At 35.6% G+C, this 27,320-nt stretch overlaps 1 protein-coding gene across 1 annotated transcript; it reads left to right on the forward strand.

Annotated features, from left to right (window-relative positions):
• Window positions 1-7,862: 7,862 nt before the first annotated feature.
• On the forward strand, window positions 7,863-26,248 carry LOC139855275 (DEAD-box ATP-dependent RNA helicase 38-like). Its single transcript, XM_071844511.1, has 9 exons — window positions 7,863-7,904; window positions 8,566-8,741; window positions 9,249-9,372; window positions 9,640-9,933; window positions 16,155-16,379; window positions 16,565-16,630; window positions 17,109-17,434; window positions 24,765-24,783; window positions 26,132-26,248. Exons 1-9 carry the CDS (start codon window positions 7,863-7,865, stop codon window positions 26,246-26,248), a joined length of 1,389 nt encoding a protein of 462 aa, XP_071700612.1.
• Window positions 26,249-27,320: the final 1,072 nt, after the last annotated feature.

Genomic DNA, 27,320 nt, shown 5'->3' on the forward strand with positions numbered 1-27,320 from the left:
AAGTATAGAGGCGGATCTTAGTGGAACCCAAAGGGAGTATCCGCCCCACCTGGATTTAACGGATAAAAAAATTTTACACTAAATTTTTTTTTTTAAACTAAAAATAAGGTTTTTATTAGTGTTTACCCCCGCTGGAAATGAAAAATTTATTAAATTTTCTCATCCGCCCCACCTGTCTTTGAGTTCAAGTTCCGCCACTGGTGAAGTAGGTATTACATTTGGTACATGATGCATAAACCTCTGATATTTGCAGCAGAGTATGGGAAAATATGTTCATAAAATTGAACATCCCTTGACACAAACACAGAATGAGTTAGCAAAGTGTATAATTTGTACCCTTTTTGATGAGGTGGATAGCCAATAAACACACACGGTACACCTCTCTCTTGAAACTTATCTGTTGTTCTTGTTAAATTTACAGCCATAGCAAAACAACCAAATATTCTGAGATGATCATAAGTTGGTGATTTGTTGAGAAGAACTTCATAAGGTGTATTATTGTGTAGCACATAAGAGGGATATCTATTAATAAGGTATGTTGCAATAGTGACGCAATCTCCCCAAAACTTTAATGGCAGATTAGCTTGAAACCTCAAAGCCCTAGCAACCACAAGAATCTGTTGTTACTGTGAGAGTTTGGTTCATGATCTTTTGAACCAATATTATGAGTTCGTTACTAAAATTATGAGTGATTGTAATAGGTTGGGTTAGTTTGTTCTTGGTATTAAGGTTTTGATCTCTTGTGATGAGAGAATTTTACCTACTGTGAATGAAGAATTTATATCGAGTTTATAGCTTTCAGTTTTCAAATTAAATTATATTTAGGAAATCAAATATCAAATATACAACTTAATTCAAAATTTATTTGATTGTCTAGATTTATTTAAAATCTTCAACATTAATATAAATACAGAATTGATATAGTTTGCTATAATATATCTACTATTGGTATAAATAGTGGAGTATAATTAACATTAGTAAAATAAAATAAGAAATTTGCTAAGTGTAGCTCTAAAGACATTACTAAGCCTTCCTATTTTATCTAAATTCATTAAATCAAGGTATTATGTTACCATATTCATCAAGAATCTCCATCCACTTTAAATAATGAAATGTTAAATGTCACCCATAATCATTAGGAGCAGTAAATGTGTACTTAACAAATAGAATCTTTTTTATTTGAATCTATAATTTATTTTTAAATAATAGAAGATAATGAGAATGACTATCTTTGAGTATACCATAAATAGGTTTATAAATCATTTTTAATTAATTACAAAGTATAAATATATTTTTTTAATATCGTTTTTACTTATATAATATTGGCATCAATATTAATTAATGGCAACTTTAAGTTATAAAAAAAATTAAATTATCTATGGTACATTTAAACGTAGACCTAAGACTACTTGTTGGTGATTTTAGTGTCATCCAACATTCATTTTAGCTAATTGCGATTTACTTGACTGCAACGGGTTAACTAGTTATACTTAACAACGGGTTCAGAGAGTGTGTAGTACATGCCCGTAAAAGTTGGCTACTAACTGTCGCGTAATTGCGGGGGTCAAGGGGTCTGCACTCCCTCGTGGCGTCCAAGGGGCAGCGCCCCTGGCGGGGTCCAAGGGGGATCGCCCCGTGGATGGGGTCGAGGAGGCAGAGGTCGAGGGGAAACGCCCCTGGCGGGGCTCGGGGCAGCGCCCTGAAACCTCAACTGAAAATACATTATACGTTATGTAGGAAAAGTGTATTCCAACGAATTCCAGCCAAGTGTTATACCTTTGGGTATAACAGTTTTTCCCACCCAAAGTGAAATGTTATATCCTTTCAAATATTAACTGCCGAAAACAGGAGTTTTTCTTATTTCGGTTTTTGTCATTCTGCATTCATAGAACAACAGAAACACACACAAAATCTCTCTGCTAATTGATTAGTGATTTCATTGCCAAAAACACTAATGACATTCTTGTCTTATCCTTGTAAAGATTTCGTGAAACCAAAGTCATCGTTTGGTCGAAATACATTATAGAGAAAGTGATTATACGATTCAAAAAATCAATCCGGACAGTCAAATCATACCCTATTTCTAACACCACTCACTACGGTGAACAATGATGAGCTTTTGTTGAACAACAACGACGACAACGGGCATTGTGCAGCCATTGTCGGAGGCATCATGGTGTCATTGTAAGAGCGAACCACGAAGATCACAACGAGATTATATGCCACATGGATTGTTTCTATCGGTTGTTAAAGGTATTGCTCGAGTACAAATTGTGCAAGAGTTATTTTAAAAAAAAAAAAATATCCGGGTAACAATGGCGTGCATATATGTATCTGTTTGTATATGTTGGTCGAACGTTAAAAATGACACCAAAAGTAAAAACCAAAAGGAGTTATATTTGTTGTGGGGCCCTTATCTACTTCGGACAATCAAAATCATGTGTGGGTTTTGATATATAACTAGTTTAAATAATTTAAATAATAACCATCGCAGGTTTGCCTCAGTGGTATTCTCACATCTTGTGTGTGGGGCTTGGGGTTTAGGTCATGGTTTCAAGCCTCGCTCTGCCCATCCTATTAATCAATCTGTTTGAAAGATGGAGTTCCAGATTGACTCCAAATAGATTTTCTTCCGTATCCATTCAAGATTCAAACCCGGTCCGCCTGCCCCTCGGGATGGTTTAAGGATCGGGTTCCTGTAATATGATTCGAGTTTTCTCACGAAAACGCGTGCGCGTGGCAAATGAGAGTATTCGATCCCGACTACTTGCCGTTCAAATTTTTTTTTTTTAATATTTACGGTAAGGACTTTATATTATTTATTTATATTTAATATTTATATGATTAAATATGAAATATGAAAAATGAAAAAGAAATGCTACATGAGCTTAATACTCCCCGTACAACACAACAATACATTTTACTACAACGCATCCTCAATCCCACAACAATATCACGTCAGCAAGGATCTTTCTCACAACAACATAACATTTGCTTTTAGATTATAGAATGGTTTAAGGGCTACGTTTAGCATTTACCTTCAATAAATATCATAAAACCTCTAATATAATTGACTGCTAGTGATACGTAATTGTCTAATTTGACCAGTCATTCTCAAACCCATAAGGGTTGGACATCTTACGCCCACCATCGCTTCAAGACTTAGTAGCAAACACAACAGTAGTAGCATCCTTAACTCGTTTAACTTCAACCGAAGCATCATTTAGCTGATTCGAATAAAAAGGGTGGACTTTAATAGATATAGGTTTTGTTGATGAGTGTTGCGGAGATGAACAAGGGTTTGTAAAAAAATAAGAAATGTTAGAGAAATAGAATTGACTAAAAACTGATGAAAATACCCTCGTGTGCTTAGCACATGATGCGGTTTAACGAAATTTTTAACGAGCGTCAATAATAAAGACTTCAACAATTTTTGCAAACCACTGAGTACTATATTGATAAAAAGAATATAAATATAAAGATATCGTAGGAGGCTATTTTTATCAATTTGCTATAAATTACATGGACTATCTCGGTAATTATCTATAACTTCTATTAAATCGTTAAAATGATGATTTCATCATTTCACAATTTAACTATTCATTTTGCTTAAACTTGTCATTTATATAAGTATGGATGATGTCATTAATCTTAATTAACTTAGAATTAAAATATAATCTATATAGTCATATAAAGCTATAAAATGATGATGTCATCATTAAGCTAATTACCCTTTAATTTTCATAGTAATGATTGTAGTGACCCGAACTTTTCCATGTTTATATATATTAATTGAGATTGATATTTACATGATTAAATGTTTCCAACATGTTAAGCAATCAAACTTGTTAAGACTTGATTAATTGAAATATGTTTCATATAGACAATTGACCACCCAAGTTGACCAGTGATTCACGAACGTTAAAACTTGTAAAAACTATACGATGTCATATATATGGTTATATATATAGTTAACATGATTTTATTATAAGTATGTATCTCATTAGGTATTTTAACAATGAGTTATATACATAAAAATGAGACTATTAATTTAAGAAACTCGAAAACGATATATATAACGATTACCGTTATAACAACGTCTTACTAGGTACATATGAATCATATTAAGATATTGATACACTTGGTTAATTATGTTAAATGATAAGTAAATATATTATTAAGTGTATTAACAATGAAATACATATGTAAAAGTAAGACTACTAACTTAATGATTTCGAAACGAGACATATATGTAACGATTATCGTTGTAACGACATTTAACTGTATATATATCATACTAAGATATATTATATATCATAATATCATGATAATATAACAATTTAACATCTCATTTGTTATAATAAACAATGGGTTAACAACATTCAACAAGATCGTTAACCTAAAGGTTTCAAAACAACATTTACATGTAACGACTAACGATGACTTAACGACTCAGTTAAAATGTATATACATGTAGTGTTTTAATATGTATTCATACACTTTTGAAAGACTTCAAGATACTTATCAAAATACTTCTACTTAACAAAAATGCTTACAATTACATCCTCGTTCAGTTTCATCAACAATTCTACTCGTATGCAACCGTATTCGTACTCGTACAATACACAGCTTTTAGATGTATGTACTATTGGTATATACACTCTAATGATCAGCTCTTAGCAGCCCATGTGAGTCACCTAACATATGTGGGAACCATCATTTGGCAACTAGCATGAAATATCTCATAAAATTACAAAAATATGAGTAATCATTCATGACTTATTTACATGAAAACAAAATTACATATCCTTTATATCTAATCCATACACCAACGACCAAAAACACCTACAAACACTTTCATTCTTCAATTTTCTTCATCTAATTGATCTCTCTCAAGTTCTATCTTCAAGTTCTAAGTGTTCTTCATAAATTTCAAAAGTTCTAGTTTCATAAAATCAAGAATACTTCCAAGATTGCAAGTTGACTTCCAAGTTTTCTAAATCCATTCCAAGTAATCATCCAAGATCAAGAAACCTTTGTTACTTACAGTAGATTATCTTTCTAATACAAGGTAATAATCATATTCAAACTTTAATTCAATTTCTATAACTATAACAATCTTATTTCGAGTGGAAATCTTACTTGAAATTGTTTTCGTGTCATGATTCTGCTTCAGGAACTTTCAAGCCATCCAAGGATCCTTTGAAGCTAGATCTATTTTTCTCATTTCCAGTAGGTTTATTCAAGGAACTTGAGGTAGTAATGATGTTCATAACATCATTCGATTCATACATATAAAGCTATCTTATTCGAAGGTTTAAACTTGTAATCACTAGAACATAGTTTAGTTAATTCTAAACTTGTTCGCAAATAAAAGTTAATCCTTCTAACTTGACTTTTAAAATCAACTAAACACATGTTCTATATCTATATGATATGCTAACTTAATGATTTAAAACCTGAAAACACGAAAAACACCGTAAAATCGGATTTACGCCGTCGTAGTAACACCGCGGGCTATTTTAGGTTAGTTAATTAAAAACTATGATAAACTTTGATTTAAAAGTTGTTATTCTGGGAAAATGATTTTTATTATGAACATGAAACTATATTCAAAATTTATGGTTAAACTCAAAGTGGAAGTATGTTTTCTAAAATGGTCATCTAGACGTCGTTCTTTCGACTGAAATGACTACCTTTACAAAAACGACTTGTAACTTATTTTTCCGACTATAAACCTATACTTTTTCTGTTTAGATTCATAAAATAGAGTTCAATATGAAACCATAGCAATTTGATTCACTCAAAACGGATTTAAAATGAAGAAGTTATGGGTAAAACAAGATTGGATAATTTTTCTCATTTTAGCTACGTGAAAATTGGTAACAAATCTATTCCAACCATAACTTAATCAACTTGTATTGTATATTATGTAATCTTGAGATACCACAGACACGTATACAATGTTTCGACATATCATGTCGACACATCTATATATATTTCGGAACAACCATAGACACTCTATATGTGAATGTTGGAGTTAGCTATACAGGGTTGAGGTTGATTCCAAAATATATATAGTTTGAGTTGTGATCAATACTGAGATACGTATACACTGGGTCGTGGATTGATTCAAGATAATATTTATCGATTTATTTCTGTACATCTAACTGTGGACAACTAGTTGTAGGTTACTAACGAGGACAGCTGACTTAATAAACTTAAAACATCAAAATATATTAAAAGTGTTGTAAATATATTTTGAACATACTTTGATATATATGTATATATTGTTATAGGTTCGTGAATCAACCAGTGGCCAAGTCTTACTTCCCGACGAAGTAAAAATCTGTGAAAGTGAGTTATAGTCCCACTTTTAAAATCTAATATTTTTGGGATGAGAATACATGCAGGTTTTATAAATGATTTACAAAATAGACACAAGTACGTGAAACTACATTCTATGGTTGAATTATCGAAATCGAATATGCCCCTTTTTATTAAGTCTGGTAATCTAAGAATTAGGGAACAGACACCCTAATTGACGCGAATCCTAAAGATAGATCTATTGGGCCTAACAAACCCCATCCAAAGTACCGGATGCTTTAGTACTTCGAAATTTATATCATATCCGAAGGGTGTCCCGGAATGATGGGGATATTCTTATATATGCATCTTGTTAATGTCAGTTACCAGGTGTTCACCATATGAATGATTTTTATCTCTATTATGGGATGTGTATTGAAATATGAAATCTTGTGGTCTATTGTTACGATTTGATATATATAGGTTAAACCTATAACTCACCAACATTTTTGTTGACGTTTAAAGCATGTTTATTCTCATGTGAATTCTAAGAGCTTCCGCTGTTGCATACTAAAATAAGGACAAGATTTGGAGTCCATGTTTGTATGATATTGTGTAAAAACTGCATTCAAGAAACTGATTTCGATGTAACATATTTGTATTGTAAACCATTATGTAATGGTCGTGTGTAAACAGGATATTTTAGATTATCATTATTTGATAATCTACGTAAAGCTTTTTAAACCTTTATTTATAAAATAAAGGTTATGGTTTGTTTTAAAAATGAATGCAGTCTTTGAAAAAACGTCTCATATAGAGGTCAAAACCTCGCAACGAAATCAATTAATATGGAACGTTTTTAATCAATAAGAACGGGACATTTCAATGATGTCATAATTATATATTAATTTAATTAAAAAAATAATACAAAATCTTCTATAAAAGGAAATACTAATCTCTCCTAAATTGTGATTTTAATTTTCCAAAAAAAAATTAAATGCCATTTATTATCACCAATAGTTATTATTATTATTAAAATATAAATACTCAATTTTAAGCGAATTTTATTATTATTATATACTTTTAATATAATTATAATTATAATCATTATATTATTAATATTCAAATATGGATTCTTTTTACGAAATTAATTACGTTACATATGTATGCGAAAATACATGTCTCTATATATTTGTAAAAACAACGACAAGTTTCTTAGTCAAACGGGTCATTAAAATAAATGACTTTAGCATTTACATTAACTTAATAACTAAAATATGTCATTAAATCGTTTCGTTTAAACAAACCCGTGATTTTACGGATCATTTCCTGGTGTTGTGTAGAAACAAAAAATATCATATCCATGACTACAAAAATATCATATTAAATAAATAATTAAAAATATAAATAATAAATATAAATAAATAAATATAGTAATAAACAATGACCCTGTTTAGGATTTTCATTAAAAACCATCCTCCTGCTTAAATCTTACGCCAAGTTTAAACTTCATAACCCCCGATCACGAATCAATGAACTTACCCGCGTATCCTATAATGGCCGCCGCCGACGACAACGGTGTCACTGACATGGCTATTGTTGGGTTAATTAGTTTATATGCTAAGTTTGTCTAATATTTTGTTTATGTATATTAAAACTTAATTGGTGAGTTAGAATTAATTTTATGTGTTAGTTTGAATTAAACAGTTAATATCTAGGTGATAGTGTACGTTTATTAGGTAGAATACATATTTGGGTTGACCGATTCTAATGATGCACGTGAGAAGGTGGTGTAACGATTTTTAGGTGTAACATGGGCGTACATGGGTGTACACTTGGTAGTTTTTGTTATTTATTTTTAGTATTTAAGTGCTTGTAATCTTCATATTCATGTGCGGCAGTGAAGTTTTATACCTTTTTCTTTCTGTCCACCGAGAGTTTCCTTATATCTTTAATATCAAACTTTGTTCCCTTAATTTATTCATTACATATTTGTGAGTTAAAGGACCCGCGTTCCAACAATTAGTATCAAGAGCTAAGGTTCGGCTTCAACTACGGTTATATTGTTCGTGGGATGAAACTGAACCGGGACAAGAATTCGTTATGACCAGGTGAGTTTGTTTTCTTGGGTGGTGTAAGAGTTTCACGAAAAGAGACTAACCGGGGACAAGAAATCGGGATAGCCCGTGGCCAAGGTTTGATTTCTTGGGTGGTGTAAAAGACTCTTGGAACAAGTCTGTTAAAAGGGGAAATTGTCAGGTCAAAAAGAGGAGAAGACACACGGCTGTATGCATAGTGGCTTTGGAAGTTCAAACCGGGATGACTATGGACGTGGCCGGAGAAGAGGTCGGGTGTCCGGGAACAGTCGAGATTGTGTTGAACAGTTCAAACCAAGTTGACTGTGGACGTGACTGGGGAAGAGGTCAGGGGTTCGGGTGAGTCGAGATGGTGTTGAACGTGTCCGGAAAAGCCGCGGTATATGTTACATAAAAGTGTGGTGAACGTGTAGCGGGAAAAACTAATTAGGAGGTGATTGTTGGGTTAATTAGTTTATATGCTAAGTTTGTCTAATATTTTGTTTATGTATATTAAAACTTAATTGGTGAGTTAGAATTAATTTTATGTGTTAGTTTGAATTAAACAGTTAATATCTAGGTGATAGTGTACGTTTATTAGGTAGAATACATATTTGGGTTGACCGATTCTAATGATGCACGTGAGAAGGTGGTGTAACGATTTTTAGGTGTAACATGGGTGTACATGGGTGTACACTTGGTAGTTTTTGTTATTTATTTTTAGTATTTAAGTGCTTGTAATCTTCATATTCATGTGTGGCAGTGAAGTTTTTTACCTTTTTCTTTCTGTCCACCGAGAGTTTCCTTATATCTTTAATATCAAACTTTGTTCCCTTAATTTATTCATTACATATTTGTGAGTTAAAGGACCCGTGTTCCAACAGCTATAACCTCTTCTTCAGTCACTACAATGAAACTCGATTCTCTCTCAACCGGAGGGTCCAGTAATAATCTAAACAACTATGTTCCTTATGATTCCAACGTTCAAGCTGTACACATTCTCTCATTCCTTTATATTTACAATGTGATTGAGTTAGGGTTCTGTAATTTAGTTTTGTAACATACGGCATGATTTTTTTTATTTTTTATTTTTTTTATTTTTTTTATATTGTGTTCTTTTATTATCTAAGCTTTTGTAACATTTGTGTTTGAGTTAGGGTTCTGTAATTTAGTTTTTGTATATATCGTGTCCTGTTATTATATAAGCTTTTGTAACGTATGTGATTGAGTTAGGGTTTTGGTCTTAATTTTGGCTTAGGTTACTGCTGGAGATACACCATATACATCTGCTATGAGGTTTGAAGACTTGAATATTTCACATGAGTTGTTGAAGGGATTATATATTGAGATGAAATTTGAGAGGCCGAGTAAGATCCAATCAATAAGTTTACCGATGATTATGACACCACCATTTAAGGGATTGATTGCTCAGGCACATAATGGGTCCGGGAAGACTACTTGTTTTGTTCTTGGTATGCTGAGTCGTGTTGAACCAAAGCTAGATGCTCCTCAGGCACTTTGTATATGCCCAACCAGAGAATTGGCAATGCAGGTCATTTAATGCTCTTCAATTAGTAATAGATTCGATTGATTGTGGAAGATGGAATTGTGACACGATTATCGTACTAATAAGCGCACTAGAATAAAAAATATTGGTCCGATCGAGCTTTTATGCATCATTATAAACTATGCTGTGAAGCTCGGATGGAAGCTATTTATGATTGTTTTACTTCCTAATTTGAACATACAATGATAGTTATGGATGATCGAAGTTGCGACTGATCGAATTTATGACGGTGTCCACTATTCTCATAATTATGATTCGGTCTGTTCACTAGTGACTGTCACATATAGTTAGACATTCCATACAAAAGAATAGCTCAATACATAACAGGGCTGAAAGTCTATATCTATTTTCTTGCTGCAAGTCGTATATGCATAGTAAAGTGGTTTTACTATGCTGCCAATTACTATTGTTATGGTATCTTGCTACATATTATTTGATGTGGTGTTATACAATACAAGTTGAAGTGTTGTTATACGCATTGTATGTTGCAAAGCATGCATGGAAAGAAGGTTCTTATTTTTATTGGGTGCAATCACACTTCATGAGCTTCCAAAAGTTTACCTTGTGGTCACCAAGGATTCAATCAGTTTTAATTCCTGTGTAACAGATGTTCATAAAATAGTTTAGATAGTTAGTTTACAAAGTATATGACTCAAAGCATGTTTTGAGTCAATGCGTGTTTTGTTAGCCTTTGGTTTCAACTCTTCCAGGGACATGTCTTTGAAAATTTCCAGCCTACAATCTAGAAGCTCACCTTCTAGATGTTCAAAGTAGCCTTCTTTGAACACCATGTAGAAGAAGCAAAGATGAACACGATGACGGCCGCCCACCATCTCCGTTCACACCCTTCCACCGCCATAGAATTTTTACTATAAATAGAGGTGCAAACCTCAATTGTAAATCATCCCAAATCACTCAGAGAAGTGTAATCACAACCTAGAGAGTGTGTGTGAGTTTGAGAGTTTTTTTGTAAGAGTTTTGTAATACTCTGTAAATCTATTCTTGTGAGTAATAGAGTTGTTTTTCTCTCAAATTTATATCTCCCAACGTCCAGGCGATCCCCTCTTCCTAACAAGTGGTATCAAGAGCTTGGTTAGAGACGTTGGTCGAGTTTTGGGTTTTCTGAAGTTTTCTTAAAATCCAATTTTGAGTATACCATTGGGTTCGTCTCGTCGAACCGAGTCCAACGCAAAAAACGGTGACTTAAACGGAGTTATAACGAGCCCAGAAAACGCGGTCAAAGTTTGGTCAACTCGCCGAAATCTCGCCGGAGGAGACGACCGGTGCCGGAATTTTCGCCGGAGAAGACGATCACTGCAGCAATTCACTGTAGCAGCCGCGGCACTGTAGCAAGTTACTGTAGCAGTACTGTAGCGGTACTGTAGCAATTCTGAAATTTTACAATTTGGTCCCTGAAATTTTCAGAATTTCATTTTTTTGGTCCCTGAAGTTTATAAAAATTATAATTTTGCCCCGTAAGTGGAATTTAAGCCGCGAAGTGTCTATTCCACCATTTTCAACCGTTCCGGACGTAACGGTGATCTCTGTTTTCTACAATTCAACCCCGTTTGTGTTGAAAAATTATTTTTAAGGTGATAATGTCCAAAGAAGAGTCAACATCATCTTCCGGAGCTATGATTATGCTCACAGCAACAAACTACACGCTGTGGAAACCTCGGATGGAAGATCTCCTCAGCTGTAAGGATTTGTTCGATCCTATTGAATTGAAGGGTATAAACCCTGATTCTGCCAAAGATAAAGAGTAGAAGAAATTAAACCGAAAAACTATTGGTCAGATCCGTCAATGGATTGATCATAGTGTCTTCCACCATGTTGCACAAGAAACAGACGCATATGTCCTCTGGAAAAAGTTGGAGGACATGTATCAGGCCAAGACTGCTCGGAATAAAGCCCTGCTAATGAGGCGTTTAGTCAACATGAAGCTCAAAAGTGGAACTTCAGTTGCCGAGCATACCAGTGAGTTTCAGAACTTGGTCAACCAGTTATCGTCTGTAGAGATGCCGCTTGGCGATGAAGTTCAGGCGCTACTGCTACTTAGTTCCCTTCCCGATAGTTGGGAAACGCTGGTAGTAACACTCAGCAACTCAGCACCGAATGGCAAACTTACCATGTCAATGGTCAAGGATGCCCTATTCAGTGAAGAGGCAAGGAGAAAGGACATGGGCACAGATCAGACCCATGCCTTTGTCACAGAGAATCGGGGGAGACAGCGAATGAGTAGCAAAAATAAATGGAGAGGCAGAAGCAAGAGCAGGGGCAGGTCAGCTGATGGCAGAAAACCAACATATAAATGCCATCATTGTAGATTAGAGGGACATATGAAGAAGAACTGCTATAGATTAAAAGAGGAACAAGGTCAAAGCAGTTCACAGCCGAAGAATAAGGGTGGAGAAACATTAGTTGCTATCACAGGTGATGTAGCTTATTGTTCAACCCATGATGAGACATGCCTTCACGTCTCACGAGAAGACACAGAATGGGTGGTAGATACTGCAGCTTCCTACCACGTGACTCCATACAAGGAATACTTCACAACATACAAAGCTGGAGACTTTGGAGCTGTGAAGATGGGAAATTCCAGTTCCGCTGAGATTGTCGGAATTGGAGATGTCAGGATAAAGACAAGTTCCGGGAGCACAATCACTTTGAAGGATGTCCGCCATGTGCCAGATCTTCGGCTGAATTTACTTTCCGGAGTAGCTCTCGATAAACAGGGCTATGATAGTCATTTCAGTAGAGGCACATGGAAATTGTCAAGAGGCGCTATGATATTCGCTCGGGGACACATTTGTGGCACACTTTACAAGACTCATGTGAAGATCTGCACAGACAGTATTAATGTTGCAGAAAAGGAGGCTTCACAAAATTTATGGCACCAGAGACTCGGTCACATGAGTGAGAAAGGGTTGTCTACCCTAATAAAGAAGAAGCTTATCAATGTAAACAAGGATGCTGCACTAGATTCTTGCAATCATTGTCTGTTTGGTAAGCAGCATAGAGTCTCGTTTAATTCCTCTTCAATGAAAAAATCAGAGTTACTCAGTCTGGTACACTCTGATGTTTGCGGTCCCTTGGAGGTTGAATCAATTGGCGGCAATCGATACTTTCTGACGTTTATCGATGATACTTCTCGAAAGATGTGGGTATATTTCTTACGGACGAAGGACCAGGTGTTCGATTACTTCAAACAGTTCCATGTCATGGTAGAATGTGAGACAGGAAAGAAGTTAAAGTGTCTTCGATCCGACAACGACGGTTCCAGACAGTTCGATGCCTATTGCAGATCATATGGCATTCGACATGAGAAGACGGTCCCACGTACCCCTCAACATAATGGTATAGCAGAAAGAATGAACCGAACAATCATGGAACGTGTTCGGAGCATGCTCAGTATGGCTAAGCTGCCAAAGCCATTCTGGGGTGAAGCAGTCAGAGCCGCTTGTTATTTGATCAACCGATCTCCATCAGTACCACTGAATTTTGAAGTTCCGGAGAAACTTTGGTCTGGAAAGGATCCATCATACTCTCACTTAAGAGTATTTGGATGTTTGGCGTACGCACATGTATCCAAGGAGCTCAGGCAGAAGCTGGATGCAAGGACCACTCCATGCATATTCATAGGCTATGGAGATGAAGAATTTGGATACAGATTATGGGATCCAAAGGAGAAAAAGGTGATCAGAAGTAGGGACGTGGTGTTCCATGAAAGCCAGACAATAGAAGATATTGAAAAGCCCACAATATCTCAGAAGTCAAATGTTGCTGCTCAGGTGCCAGAGGCAACAACGGAATCATTCATGAGAAATGAATTTTCAGTGCAAGAAGAAATGCCAGAAGTAGAAGATAATGAGGAAAATAACGGTGCTGAGCAGGGGGAGCCACAACCCCATCTGCCAGATGTTCCAGCACCATCACAAGGTCAAGATGATGGTGGATCTCCTCAGAATGTTCCAGAAGTTCGTAGATCTGAACGAGGTCGGATTCCATCGAGTAGATATCCAGAATCCGAGTACCTTCTACTTACTGAAGATGGAGAACCGGAGAGTTTTCATGAAGCAGTAACTCATAAGGATAAAGAAAAATGGTTGCTCGCAATGCAGGATGAGATGGATTCTCTGCAGAAAAATCAAACTTATGAGATTGTAGAACTTCCACGCGGGAAGAAGGCACTGAAAAATAAATGGGTGTTCAAACTGAAAAAGGATGGTAGTGGAAAAGTGGTGAAATACAAAGCATGACTTGTAGTCAAAGGATTCCAACAGAAGAAAGGGATTGATTTTGACGAGATATTTTCACCAGTAGTCAAGATGACTTCAATTAGAGTCATACTTGGATTGGTCGCAAGTATGAACTTGGAGCTTGAACAGATGGATGTAAAGACAGCTTTTCTTCATGGAGATTTACATGAAGAAATTTACATGGAGCAGCCAGAAGGTTTTGAGGTTTCAGGAGATAATCTCGTAAACAAGCTGAAGAAAAGTTTGTACGGTTTAAAGCAGGCACCTAGGCAGTGGTACAAGAAGTTTGACTCGTGCATGGTGAGTCACGGGTACAAGAAAACTGCAGCAGATGTGTGTGTCTACATTCAGAAGTTTTCTGAAGGAGATTTCGTTGCTCTTCTACTTTATGTAGACGATATTTTGATCGTAGGAAAAGACGTAACGAAGATCAACCAGCTGAAGAAGGAACTCTCTAAGTCTTTTGACATGAAAGACTTAGGACAGGCTCAACAGATTTTGGGAATGCAGATAACCCGAGATAGGAAGAATAAAAGGTTATGGCTATCTCAGGAGAAGTATATTGAACGAGTGCTTTCACGTTTCAATATGAACAATGCCAAACCTGTTAGCATTCCATTAGCTAACCATTTCAAGTTAAGCAAGAGTTCTTGTCCCTCATCCAAGGAAGAGATCGGGGAGATGTCGTCAGTACCATATTCCTCAGCAGTTGGAAGTTTGATGTATGCGATGGTGTGTACAAGGCCCGATATTGCTCATGCAGTGGGAACGGTGAGTCGTTTTCTCTCGAACCCCGGGAAAGAGCATTGGGATGCAGTAAAATGGATTCTCAGATATCTTAAAGGTACAAAGAATCTATGTCTTTGTTACGGGGGAGCTGATCCAATCTTGGAAGGCTATACAGATGCGGATATGGCCGGAGATCCTGATAGTAAGAAATCTACTTCAGGATTCATTTACACTTTTGTAGGGGGAGCTGTTTCATGGCAGTCAAGACTACAGAGGTGTGTTGCATTATCCACAACTGAAGCAAAGTATATTGCTGCCGCAGAAGCTGGAAAAGAAATGTTGTGGTTAAAGCGTTATCTCCAAGAATTTGGAATCAAGCAAAAGGAGTACAAGGTACATTATGACAGTCAGAGTGCTCTAGATTTGAGCAAGAACTCCATGTACCATTCCCGTACAAAACATATTGATATTCTCTATCATTGGATACGCGAGGTAATTAATCGACAACTGTTGAGACTAGTGAAGATCCATACAAAGGAGAATCCTGCGGATATGTTAACAAAGGTGGTGACTCGAGAGAAGTTGGAGTTATGCAGAGACATAACTGGAATGTTCGTGGATTCGGCTGGAGGGGGAGAATTGAAAGTTTCCAGCCTACAATCTAGAAGCTCACCTTCTAGATGTTCAAAGTAGCCTTCTTTGAACACCATGTAGAAGAAGCAAAGATGAACACGATGACGGCCGCCCACCATCTCCGTTCACACCCTTCCACCGCCATAGAATTTTTACTATAAATAGAGGTGCAAACCTCAATTGTAAATCATCCCAAATCACTCAGAGAAGTGTAATCACAACCTAGAGAGTGTGTGTGAGTTTGAGAGTTTTTTTGTAAGAGTTTTGTAATACTCTGTAAATCTATTCTTGTGAGTAATAGAGTTGTTTTTCTCTCAAATTTATATCTCCCAACGTCCAGGCGATCCCCTCTTCCTAACAGTCTTGGGAGGGTGCCAATGGTCTAAACTCTCATTTTTGTAATCCTTTACTTTTTGGAATATATATAACGTTACATTTCTGATAGATGGTTTGTATATTTATTACGGAGTACTTGATTGTGTTATTTCTTAAGGCCCCTATTACTAAATTGAAAAATAGCATTTTGTGGTTATACTTTTCTTGTCTTTTAAGGCGTTTTGATCTTATGATAGCTGTATGTTGCAGAATATGGAAGTGTTAAAGAAGATGGGAAAGTTTACAGGCATAACTTCAGAGTTGGCCATTGCGGATAGAGAGAATCCTATTTCAGTATTCAAGAGAGCACCGGTGACAGCACAAGTTGTTATTGGCACAACTGGTACGGTTAATAAATGGATTGCAGCTAAGAAACTTGGCACAGCTTATATGAAGATTCTTGTGTTTGATGAGGCGAGTCACAGGTGCTCTGAGGTAATATTTTGATTCAGATTTTTCATATTTTGTGCCTTGTTTTTATTAAGGTGAAATTCTGCTATATAATTTCTTCACTGAATCTCTGTTATGTCTTCTTTTTGTTTATACTTATAGTTATTAGTTATAGTTATGATCTGCTTTGTTGTTGGTGGTGAATATTCATCAATTTCTTTTTGGTACAGAGTGGCTTTAGAGATAACACTGTTAGGATAATGAAGGATATAGTCAAATGGAGCCCCAACTGCCAGGTTTAAATTGTCCCTGCTATCATCAGCTGTTTTTTTCATTTGACCCTTTTGAGAGCATACACAACCCAAACCGACTGTTAATAAATACACGTGATGAATCTTGTACTGATCCATGTTTCTTGATACTTAGAAAACAGATTATGTAGCATCAATATGGCATTTTCATGATGACATAACGCACATGTGGCGTCCAGATGGCACATTATGTCATCATGAAATGTCATGTGGTGACTGCCCATAAAAAACCTGTGAATGCCACATAAACATCACGTGGTGGCGTGGTGCCACAATATCAAGTAAACTAATTAATATGTTAAGGCTACCTAATCATCCTAATAGCAGTCAATTTGAAATTCCTAACGATGAAGAAATTATGCCCAGGTGCTACTGTTTTCTGCAACCTTTAACGACACTGTGAAGGCTTTTGTTGCAAAGGTTGTGATTTGTGAACGAGCTTTTTGTAAATGAATACAATCAGTTGTACGTAAACAAAGAAGACTTGTCTTTGGATTCTATCAAACAGTATAAAGTGAGGGTACCTGATGAGCTGTCAAAGATTATGCTTATTAAAGACAATATATTTGATATAGGAGAAGCTGTAAAGCAAACAATCATATTTGTTCGCACACGAAATAGTGCTGGTATGTTGCATGGCGCACTTGTTAAGTATGGGCTCGAGGTAACTACTATTCAAGGATCTCTTACAGACAAAGATAGAGATAAGATCATTAAGGAATTTAAAGAAGGTTATACTCACGTTCTAATATCGACTGATCTTCTTGCTGAGGGTTTGATCAAACTGAGGTTTATATCTCTTACTTTTGTCTCCATTTTTTTTCTTTTAGTTTTTTTGCAAGTATGTATGTATATGTATTCCCCTTCTCTCTTGTTAATTGTTAGAAATATGTTCTCGGGTTGGCTACGGTTCGATCGTGGTTTGACCGTGGTACATATATTCCGAAGATATGCCAATGACATTAAATAATAAAAGTCCATTTATCCTATTCGGTCACACACAAAGGCCAATCGTAAATTGTTTGATATACCTTCTAATCGGAAATTAATTTATTAATCATTAGTTAATGGTTTAATAAATTAAGTAAGTTTTTTTTATGTGTGTACATATACTTACAAATCTAAATATATAAGATTTGATTTGATATAAATAAGATTTGATTTGATTTGTAAATCTTATTTTATATAAAGATTTGTACTATAATCATATTTTATATAATATATAAGATTTGATTTGATATAAATAAGATTTGATTTGATTTGTAAATCTTATTTTATATAATGATTTGTACTATAATCATATTTTATATAATATATAAGATTTGATTTGATATAAATAAGATTTGATTTGATTTGTAAATCTTATTTTATATAAAGATTTGATTTTGCAAATCTTTTAAAATCTTTCCAAATCTTTATATTTGTATTATATGTATCAATTTTATTCTATATAATACCAAGTCTTGGTATTGAAAATATATATGTAACCTGAGATACAAAAACACACATACAAAATGCTATTTCTCTTTCTCATTTTCAAGTAACCAAAATACTTTATAATTGGGTTCGGGTTTTGGTGGAAATAAGGAAAAGAAAAGATCCGTTAAGTAGAAGGTATAGATCGAAGCAAGGTTGGAACTTTGGGTGTCTACCGTTTAGAGGAACTGTTCTTTGGGTTTTCAAATTCGATCTTCAAAAGGGCTACAAAGGTTGTATTCTAATCTTCTCTTGTTCAGTTTCGTTAATTTGTTTTGTTTACTAAAGTTTTGTACAATGATCCGTGGAAGAGTATGATTTTGTAAAGTTTTAAAAATGCTTCCGCTCGCTTTGAATTTGTATCATACTCCAACAGTGGTATCAGAGCCATCTTGTACAAGTTTTAGCAAACTTTTCTTATGATATTTAGTTTTGATGGATGCGTTGTGCATGATTCTTGGAGATGATCATGCATAACAAACATGCAAAACAAGTATCATGATTTATGTTTTATGTTTCCTAAATACTAATTTGAATCTTGGATTTTGGAAAAATGTAAAATTGGTTAAACTCATTTTTTTTCATTTAAGAAATTTTTCCAGCTTGGACAGTCCGTCTTTCATGGACTGTTACGGGGCTTTAAACTCAATATTATTGTATGAGACCAATTGCATTTGAAAGCTAACTGAAAGAACTTAAATTTGAAAAAAAAATCATCGAAAACGGACTAGAAATGAGTAAGATATGACCATCTGAAGTTGCATGCATGAATCTGTCAAAATCCGAAAATTTGATAAGGTAACTTGCATGTTGACTAAAAGTGATTCAAAGTTTAGGAAAATAAAGTACATAAATTATATTCATGTTTTACATGAAATGAGAAAATTAAAATTGTTAATTTTAGACTTTATGCTTTGTTAAAGTGGATAAATCTCCAACATGTTTTAATTCACTTAATATGTTTGTTTGGATGGTTTTGGCATGAAAACCATACTTACAAAATATGAAGTGGGTTTACATACATAAGTTATGTAAACAAGGATTGATATTTGTTATGTGCCATTAAGTGTTGTTTAAATCAATCCTTATCAAAACATGTTTCATGAAAATGGATGTTTGGCACTCCATTTGTTATGTATGTAATTGTTGTTGCATTCGGTAGTAATTGCCTCTATAAGACCCTTGTGTGGATGTTTGGTTGTATGATTCTATTTATTATTTATTCGGGATGAATGTAATAATTTATTAAACGACTTGCATGTCGTCTTTCTATTTATATTATATTTGTAATAGTATAGAAAATAGAATAATTATTATGTAAGATAATGCAACCAAGATTGAAATCAAGAAGACGATGTTCACAAGGCGGCCCATCCGAGCATATAATGGAGATGACCAAGTTTTTCCGTGTGTTGGCTCACCGGAAAAACGCATAGGACTCGAGGCATACTACCGATAATTGCGTGTCATGATTATTATTGTGTTCTTATTTGTCTATGCCATGCTAGCTAGAAAATCAGTATAGAAACAAAAGACAATAATCACTTAAAATGATTTGGTTAAAATTAGTTTAACAAACGCAACACGCAATACATAATTAGCAAATGTTTTAAAATGGAATAAACTACTTTTGCTAAAAGAAAACAAAACCCCGTTTTAAATGTAAACTTTACGCTACCCATGAGTAGTACACACATCCGAACCTTCTACCTGTTAGAGTTCGCGATACCCGAGAGTCTTGGGCCGGACTTTAATTAGGTGTTGTGAAGGGTGAGGTGAATTTCGCGATACCCGAGAGTCTTGGGCCGGATTTCACGTGTATCTATCACAGACGGTTTACAATCTGAAATCGTGGTTTGTGGCAAACCCACCACGAGGAAGGATTAGCGTAGAAGGGATTAAACATGCCAAGTGAAATAATTGATTATCACTAAATCCCGCAGAACCTAAGAATTTCATAATAGATGAAATTGGTAATATAGTTACCTACCTAAATAGCTTATGATTGGCGATCCGCGGTAAACCCGTCGTTACCATAAGTGAAATATGGATCTTAGCCTTGTTAATTATAATTGTTTGAATATTGAACACACTTGGGTAATTATCTTAACAAGGATTAAACATATCAAACTAACTAATACAACTTACTTTAAAAATATGATAGATGTCTGCAATAAACATAAATCCTACTCCGTCATCAATCACTAATTTCTGCCTTAAAGGGCTCCTCGAAAAGGACAAGCTTACGGGCTTGAACTACATGGACTGGCTTCGCAACCTAAGAATTGCTCTTAGGATGGAAGGAAAGATCAGGGCAATTGAGGAACCCTTACCGGCAGAACCCGGATCGAGAGCTACTCAAGCGGCTAGGGACGAGTTTGAAAAACGTCGTTCCGAGTCTAATGAGGTAGCATGCTTGATGTTGGCGACTATGTCTCCGGAGCTCCAAAAGGGCAAGGAGTGCTTAGGGTCGTATGACATGCTTAACCAACTCAAAGACATGTTCCAACAACAAGCAAAGCAAGAAAGGTTTGACACCGTGAAAGCTCTCGTATCTTGCAAAATGGCAACAGGAAGTAGCGTTAGTGTCCATGTACTACAAATGAAAGGGTACATAGACCGGTTGGAGCGCCTTGGTTTTTCCATAAGTCAGGAGCTTGCAACGGATTTTATCCTGAACTCGCTGACTAGTGCATATGAAGGATTCATTATGAACTATAATATGAACAATATGGAGAAAACAATCATGGAGCTCCATGGCATGTTGAAAACCGCTGAGGCTAACATGGCCAAAGCTAAACCCGCAACTACCATCCTAGCCATTCGTGAAGGTGGGATTAAGAAGAAGAAAAACAAAACAAAGGGCAAAAACAAGGGCAAGGATAAGGTTGGCACGTCCAACTTCAAACCTAAACCTAAGGGCATTGCTAACTCTCCTACTTCAAAGATCCCGCAAACCAAGTCTCCTGAAGAAGCAATATGCTTTCATTGTGGGGATAAAGGACATTGGAGGCGCAATTGTACTAAGTACTTGAAGGAACTTAATGAACTACGGGCTAAGGGAGTCGCCGTACCTTCAGGTTTGTTCATGATTGAACTAAACAATACTACTATTTCTAATTCCTGGGTATTGGACACAGGATGTGGTACTCACATTTGTACAAATGTGCAGGGACTCACAAGAAGTAGGAAGCTGAAGACCGGGGAGCTTAATCTAATCATGGGGAATAAGAATGTTGCCTCTGTTGACATGATTGGAGAATACAAGCTTTCTTTTGATTCTGGTTTATGTATTGTTTTATCTAATGTTTGCTATAGTGCCAAAATGTCAAGAAACATTATATCTTTTGATGCTTTATTTAATGATGGTTTTAATTTTAGTTTTGATAATGGATCAATACTTGTTCACAAAAATGAGATGTTTTATTTCAAGGCCAGTCCTTGTAAAGGCATCTTAGAAACCACAGCAAAGCTAAATGATAGTTCAATCTACAATGTTGATTCATCCAAAGATGTTTTGGATAAAACGTATCTATGGCATTGTCGTTTAGGCCACATAAACAAGAAACGCATAGCCAAACTCCAGTCAGATGGAATTCTAGAATCATTTAATATAATATCGTATGATGAATGCGAATCTTGCTTATCAGGAAAAATGACAAAGGCACCTTTCACAGGAAACTGTGAACGGGCAAAGGATCTGTTGGGGTTGGTACACACTGATGTGTGCGGTCCGTTCAGATCGCCTACTAGACACCAGGAACGATACTTTATTACATTTACTGATGACTTCAGTAGATATGGCTATGTTTATTTAATTAAACAAAAGTCTGAAACTTTTGGAGTGTTCAAGGCATACCAAAACGAAGTAGAAAATCAACTGAACAAAAGAATTAAGATTCTCTGATCTGATAGAGGTGGTGAATATCTTAATGATGAATTTCGTGATCATCTACGGGGTTGTGGGATAATCTCACAATTAGCTCCTCCTAGAACACCACAACATAATGGTGTGGCTGAAAGGAGGAATCGAACATTACTTGATATGGTTCGATCCATGATGAGCCGCACAATACTTCCAATCAGTTTTTGGGGTTACGCCCTACAAACTGCCGCAAGGATCCTTAACCTCATCCCAACCATGAAAGTTTCCAAAACACCTTATGAGATATTGCATGGTAAAACTGTGTCTCTCTCATATCTAAGAATCTGGGGTTGTGAGGCTTACGTTCGTCGTGAAGCTCAAAATAAACTTGAACCCAGATCTGAAAAGTGTTTATTTGTTGGTTACCCGACTGATTCTTTTGGATATTTGTTTTACAACCCTACTGAGAACAAAGTCTTTGTGTCTCGAAAGGGAGTCTTCCTTGAAAAGGATTTCATATCAAAAGTAACCAGTGGGAGCAAAATAGACCTTGAAGAAATTCAAGAATCAACCGACATGGAAACCGATATTGGAACCGATTCTCCTCAAGAGGTCGACGAACCTGCTGTTGAGAGAGAAACTGACCTACAGCCACCACCCATACGTAGATCTGATAGAGTTCGTCAAACACCAAAGAAATATAGTTTACACATATTTGAGGGTGATGATGAAAATATAGATTCTGATGAACCTATTACCTATCAGGAAGCGATAACAGGCCCTGAGTCTGCCAAATGGAAGGAGGCTATGGACAACGAGATCCAATCCATGCATGATAATCAAGTCTAGACCTTGATTGATCATATACCAGGTATTAAAACCATTGGGTGTAAGTGGGTCTTCAAGAAGAAGACCGATATGGATGGAAATGTACACACATTCAAAGCCAGACTGGTGGCTAAGGGTTACACGCAACAATATGGTGTAGACTATGATGAAACTTTTTCACCAGTAGCTATGTTGAAATCTATTAGAATACTTCTTGCCATAGCTGCATTTTATGACTATGAAATATGGCAAATGGATGTAAAAACAGCTTTCCTTAATGGTAAACTAACAGAGAATGTGTTTATGACACAACCTGAGGGTTATGTACATCCTAAGTATCCTAATAGTGTGTGCAAGCTTCAAAGGTCCATTTATGGACTTAAACAAGCTTCTCGTACCTGGAATCTTTGCTTTAATGAGAAGATCGAAGAATTTGGTTTTATTAGAGGCGAAGATGAGCCATGTGTCTATGTTAGGTCTAGTGGGAGTTTTGTAGTCTTCCTTGTACTATATGTCGATGACATATTACTCATGGGAAATGATATCCCAACATTGAAAGATGTCAAAGCTTGGCTAGGGAAATGTTTCTCCATGAAAGACATAGGAGATGCATCATATATTTTGGGTATAAAGATCTATCGAGATAGGTCAAGGAGATTAATTAGGCTAAACCAAAGTGCATATATAGATAAGATACTGAATAAATTCGGTATGCATAACTCTAAGAAAGGGTGCGTTCCTATGAACCCTGGAATGATATTGAGCAAGTCTCAATGTTCTAATTCTGACTTGGAATCGGCTACCATGAGTCAGACTCCATATGCTTCAGCTATAGGATCGATCATGTATGCGATGATATGCACTAGGCCTGACATGTCGTATGCACTAAGCATGACTAGTCGTTATCAGGCCAATCCTGGTGAAGCTCATTGGATAGCAGTCAAGAACATTCTAAAGTATCTTAGGAGGACTAAAGAGATGTTCTTGGTCTATGGTGGGAATGGCGAGCTGAGCGTCAAAGGATACTCTGACGCTAGTTTCCAATCAGATAGAGATGATTGCTCTTCACAATCGGGATTTGTATTTATGTTGAACGGTGGAGCAGTCGCGTGGAGAAGTGGTAAGCAAAGTACTATTGCTGATTCTACGACAGAAGCCGAGTATATAGCGGTAAATGAAGCTGCTAAAGAGGCCATGTGGATAAAGAAATTCATCGGGGATCTAGGAGTGGTTCCTACAATCCATGATCCTGTTGAGATTTTCTGCGACAATGTGAGTGCGATTGTCTTGGCTCAAGAACCGAGGTCACAAAAGTGCACACGGCACATACTCAGAAAGTACCATTACATCCGTCAACTTGTAGCAGAAAATGACATATTATTAAGTAGAGTAGACACGACTAAGAACTTGGCTGATCCTTTCACCAAGCCTTTGCCACAGACTAAGCATGATGCTCATAGCATGTCTATTGGCATTCGTGTCATCGATGATAAAGTTTGATTGTATTTATTATGTTAAGTTTGAAACTTTAAACATTGGGCAATAATATATGTTGCAATTGATCTGATGATTAATATATTGAGATTATATTATACGCACAATGCGATCATTTCATTGTATATTGCCATGTTTCATTTTGCATTTTTTAACTTTCAATGAATATTATTTCATAAACTTCCACAGTCGATCATTCTCTAAGGAAGAGAGAATTGAATTAAGGCTGCTATGAAGTGTAGTAATATAGGCTTATATGAAACTACATTCATGAGGAACTTGATAATTGATTCAAGGTTCTGGAATGACCACACTTAGACATTACTTCATGGTTTTAAGTCACAAGTAAGCTCTAAGATGGCAATATCATTTATCCTAGAGTGGATATGTATGAGGAATCCTGACACAAACTATATTCTACTTTGACCTGTATTTAACGCTGTGCTTAAATGCCAGTCATAAGGGTGCATATCAGGTACAATATGGTATGTGGTGGATGTCTATATAGTTGAAGCAATTTGTTCCTTCTTATCATAGCAAGTTGAAGCGATATCTCTGGGCCCCTCGTTGATTTGTGCTGCATTAAATGCATGGCCATGCTACGACTGAATTGATGCAATAGCAGTCTATTTGATCACCACAAATCTCTATCGGGAAACATAATCTTGAATGATGATGATTGACACTTAACCATGTCACACGTTCATATAGATATCTTGAACAAAAGGATGACTGATATAAATCAAAATATAGGAGTGTAACGTAGCAGACTAGTTGTTACACACGGTGTGTCTTTTAAGACAGGCCAATATTATTAATGTCAGTGCAAGTGGGAGTCTGTTAGAAATATGTTCTCGGGTTAGCTACGGTTCGATCGTGGTTTGACCGTAGTACATATATTCCGAAGATATGCCCATGACATTAAATAATAAAAGTCCATTTATCCTATTCGGTCACACACAAAGGCCAATCGTAAATTGTTTGATATACCTTCTAATCGGAAATTAATTTATTAATCATTAGTTAATGGTTTAATAAATTAAGTAAGTTTTTTTTATGTGTGTACATATACTTACAAATCTAAATATATAAGATTTGATTTGATATAAATAAGATTTGATTTGATTTGTAAATCTTATTTTATATAAAGATTTGTACTATAATCATATTTTATATAATATATAAGATTTGATTTGATATAAATAAGATTTGATTTGATTTGTAAATCTTATTTAATATAATGATTTGTACTATAATCATATTTTATATAATATATAAGATTTGATTTGATATAAATAAGATTTGATTTGATTTGTAAATCTTATTTTATATAAAGATTTGATTTTGCAAATCTTTTAAAATCTTTCCAAATCTTTATATTTGTATTATATGTATCAATTTTATTCTATATAATACCAAGTCTTGGTATTGAAAATATATATGTAACTTGAGATACAAAAACACACATACAAAATGCTATTTCTCTTTCTCATTTTCAAGAAACCAAAATACTTTATAATTAGGTTAGGGTTTTGGTGGAAATAAGGAAAAGAAAAGATCCGTTAAGTAGAAGGTATAGATTAAATCAAGGTTGGAACTTTGGGAGTCTACCGTTTAGAGGAACTCTTCTTTGGGTTTTCAAATTCGATCTTCAAAAGGGCTACAAAGGTTGTATTCTAATCTTCTCTTGTTCAGTTTCGTTAATTTGTTTTGTTTACTAAAGTTTTGTACAATGATTCGTGGAAGAGTATGATTTTGTAAAGTTTTAAAAATGCTTCCGCTCGCTTTGAATTTGTATCATACTCCAACATTAATCACTGCAGGTTAACTTGGTTGTTAATTATGATCTTCCCGTAAGACATGAATCTCCTTCTGAGCCTGATTACGAGGTGTACTTGCATCGGATTGGTAGAGTAGGAAGGTTTGGGCGCAAAGTGTAAGGATATTAGGACCCAAAACAACGCAAGTGATTCAACATGATCACTCACCGATAGTAATTCTACAAGATTACTAACCCACTTAATGAACGAAAGATTATAAATGCAAGAAATGTAAATCGACACAAGAGATAACGTGGTTATATGCAATCGTTGTGATTGCTTTAGTCCACGGACCAACTAGAGAATGTATTTACTGAATATTTGTGGTGTGTTTACAATGAGTTACAAGAGGGTCTATTTATAGAATGGTTTAAGGAGTAAGCTAAAAACAATTCCTTGAAGCTTCATGTGAGTTTTCTGACAGCTTCATGGAGGCTACATGTGAGTTTCCTGACAGCTTCGTGGAAGCTACATGTGAGTTTCCTAACAACTTCGTGGAAGCTTCGTGTGAGTTTCCTGGAATCTTCCCTCTAATTGTTTAAAGTTCTCCATATCTCCAACAATCTCCCACTTGGAGACTTTGAACAAACCCAATCTTCGTCAACCCAAAATATCAACGATCTAACCAAGAACGTTAAACCACCATTATACCGCCAAACTCCATTTGGGACACGCACACTCAACACATACTTCGGATGAGCAGACTTTCAATACAAGGTCTTTAACACTACTTGTTAGAATTGAAACATTAACTCTCTAATTCTCTAGTTGGGGTCTTCTCTCATCAATTCATTAGAAGACCAATTGAGGTAATGCAAAACCTCAATTTCTCTGTCGTAACAACCTTAGTAAACATATCAGCAGGATTCTTCGTACCAAGGATTTTCTCCAATAATAAAGTACCATCATTTATATGTTGTCAAATAAAATGATACCTTATCTTGATGTGTTTCGTACGACTATGAAACACCGGATTCTTCCCAAGATGTATTGCACTTTGATTATCACAATACAAGACGCAATAGTCTTGTCTTTTACCCAACTCACGTAAGAAGTTCTTCAACCAAACAAGCTCTTTAGAAACTTCTGCAATAGCCATATATTCGGCCTCGGTAGTTGACAAAGCAACACTCTTTTGTAGTCGAGACATCCAACTAACCGCCGTCTTCCCTATTGTGAAAACATAACCCGT

The sequence above is a fragment of the Rutidosis leptorrhynchoides genome, chromosome 6 (assembly GCF_046630445.1).
Source record: "Rutidosis leptorrhynchoides isolate AG116_Rl617_1_P2 chromosome 6, CSIRO_AGI_Rlap_v1, whole genome shotgun sequence".
In the NCBI taxonomy this organism is placed as follows: Eukaryota; Viridiplantae; Streptophyta; class Magnoliopsida; order Asterales; family Asteraceae; genus Rutidosis; species Rutidosis leptorrhynchoides.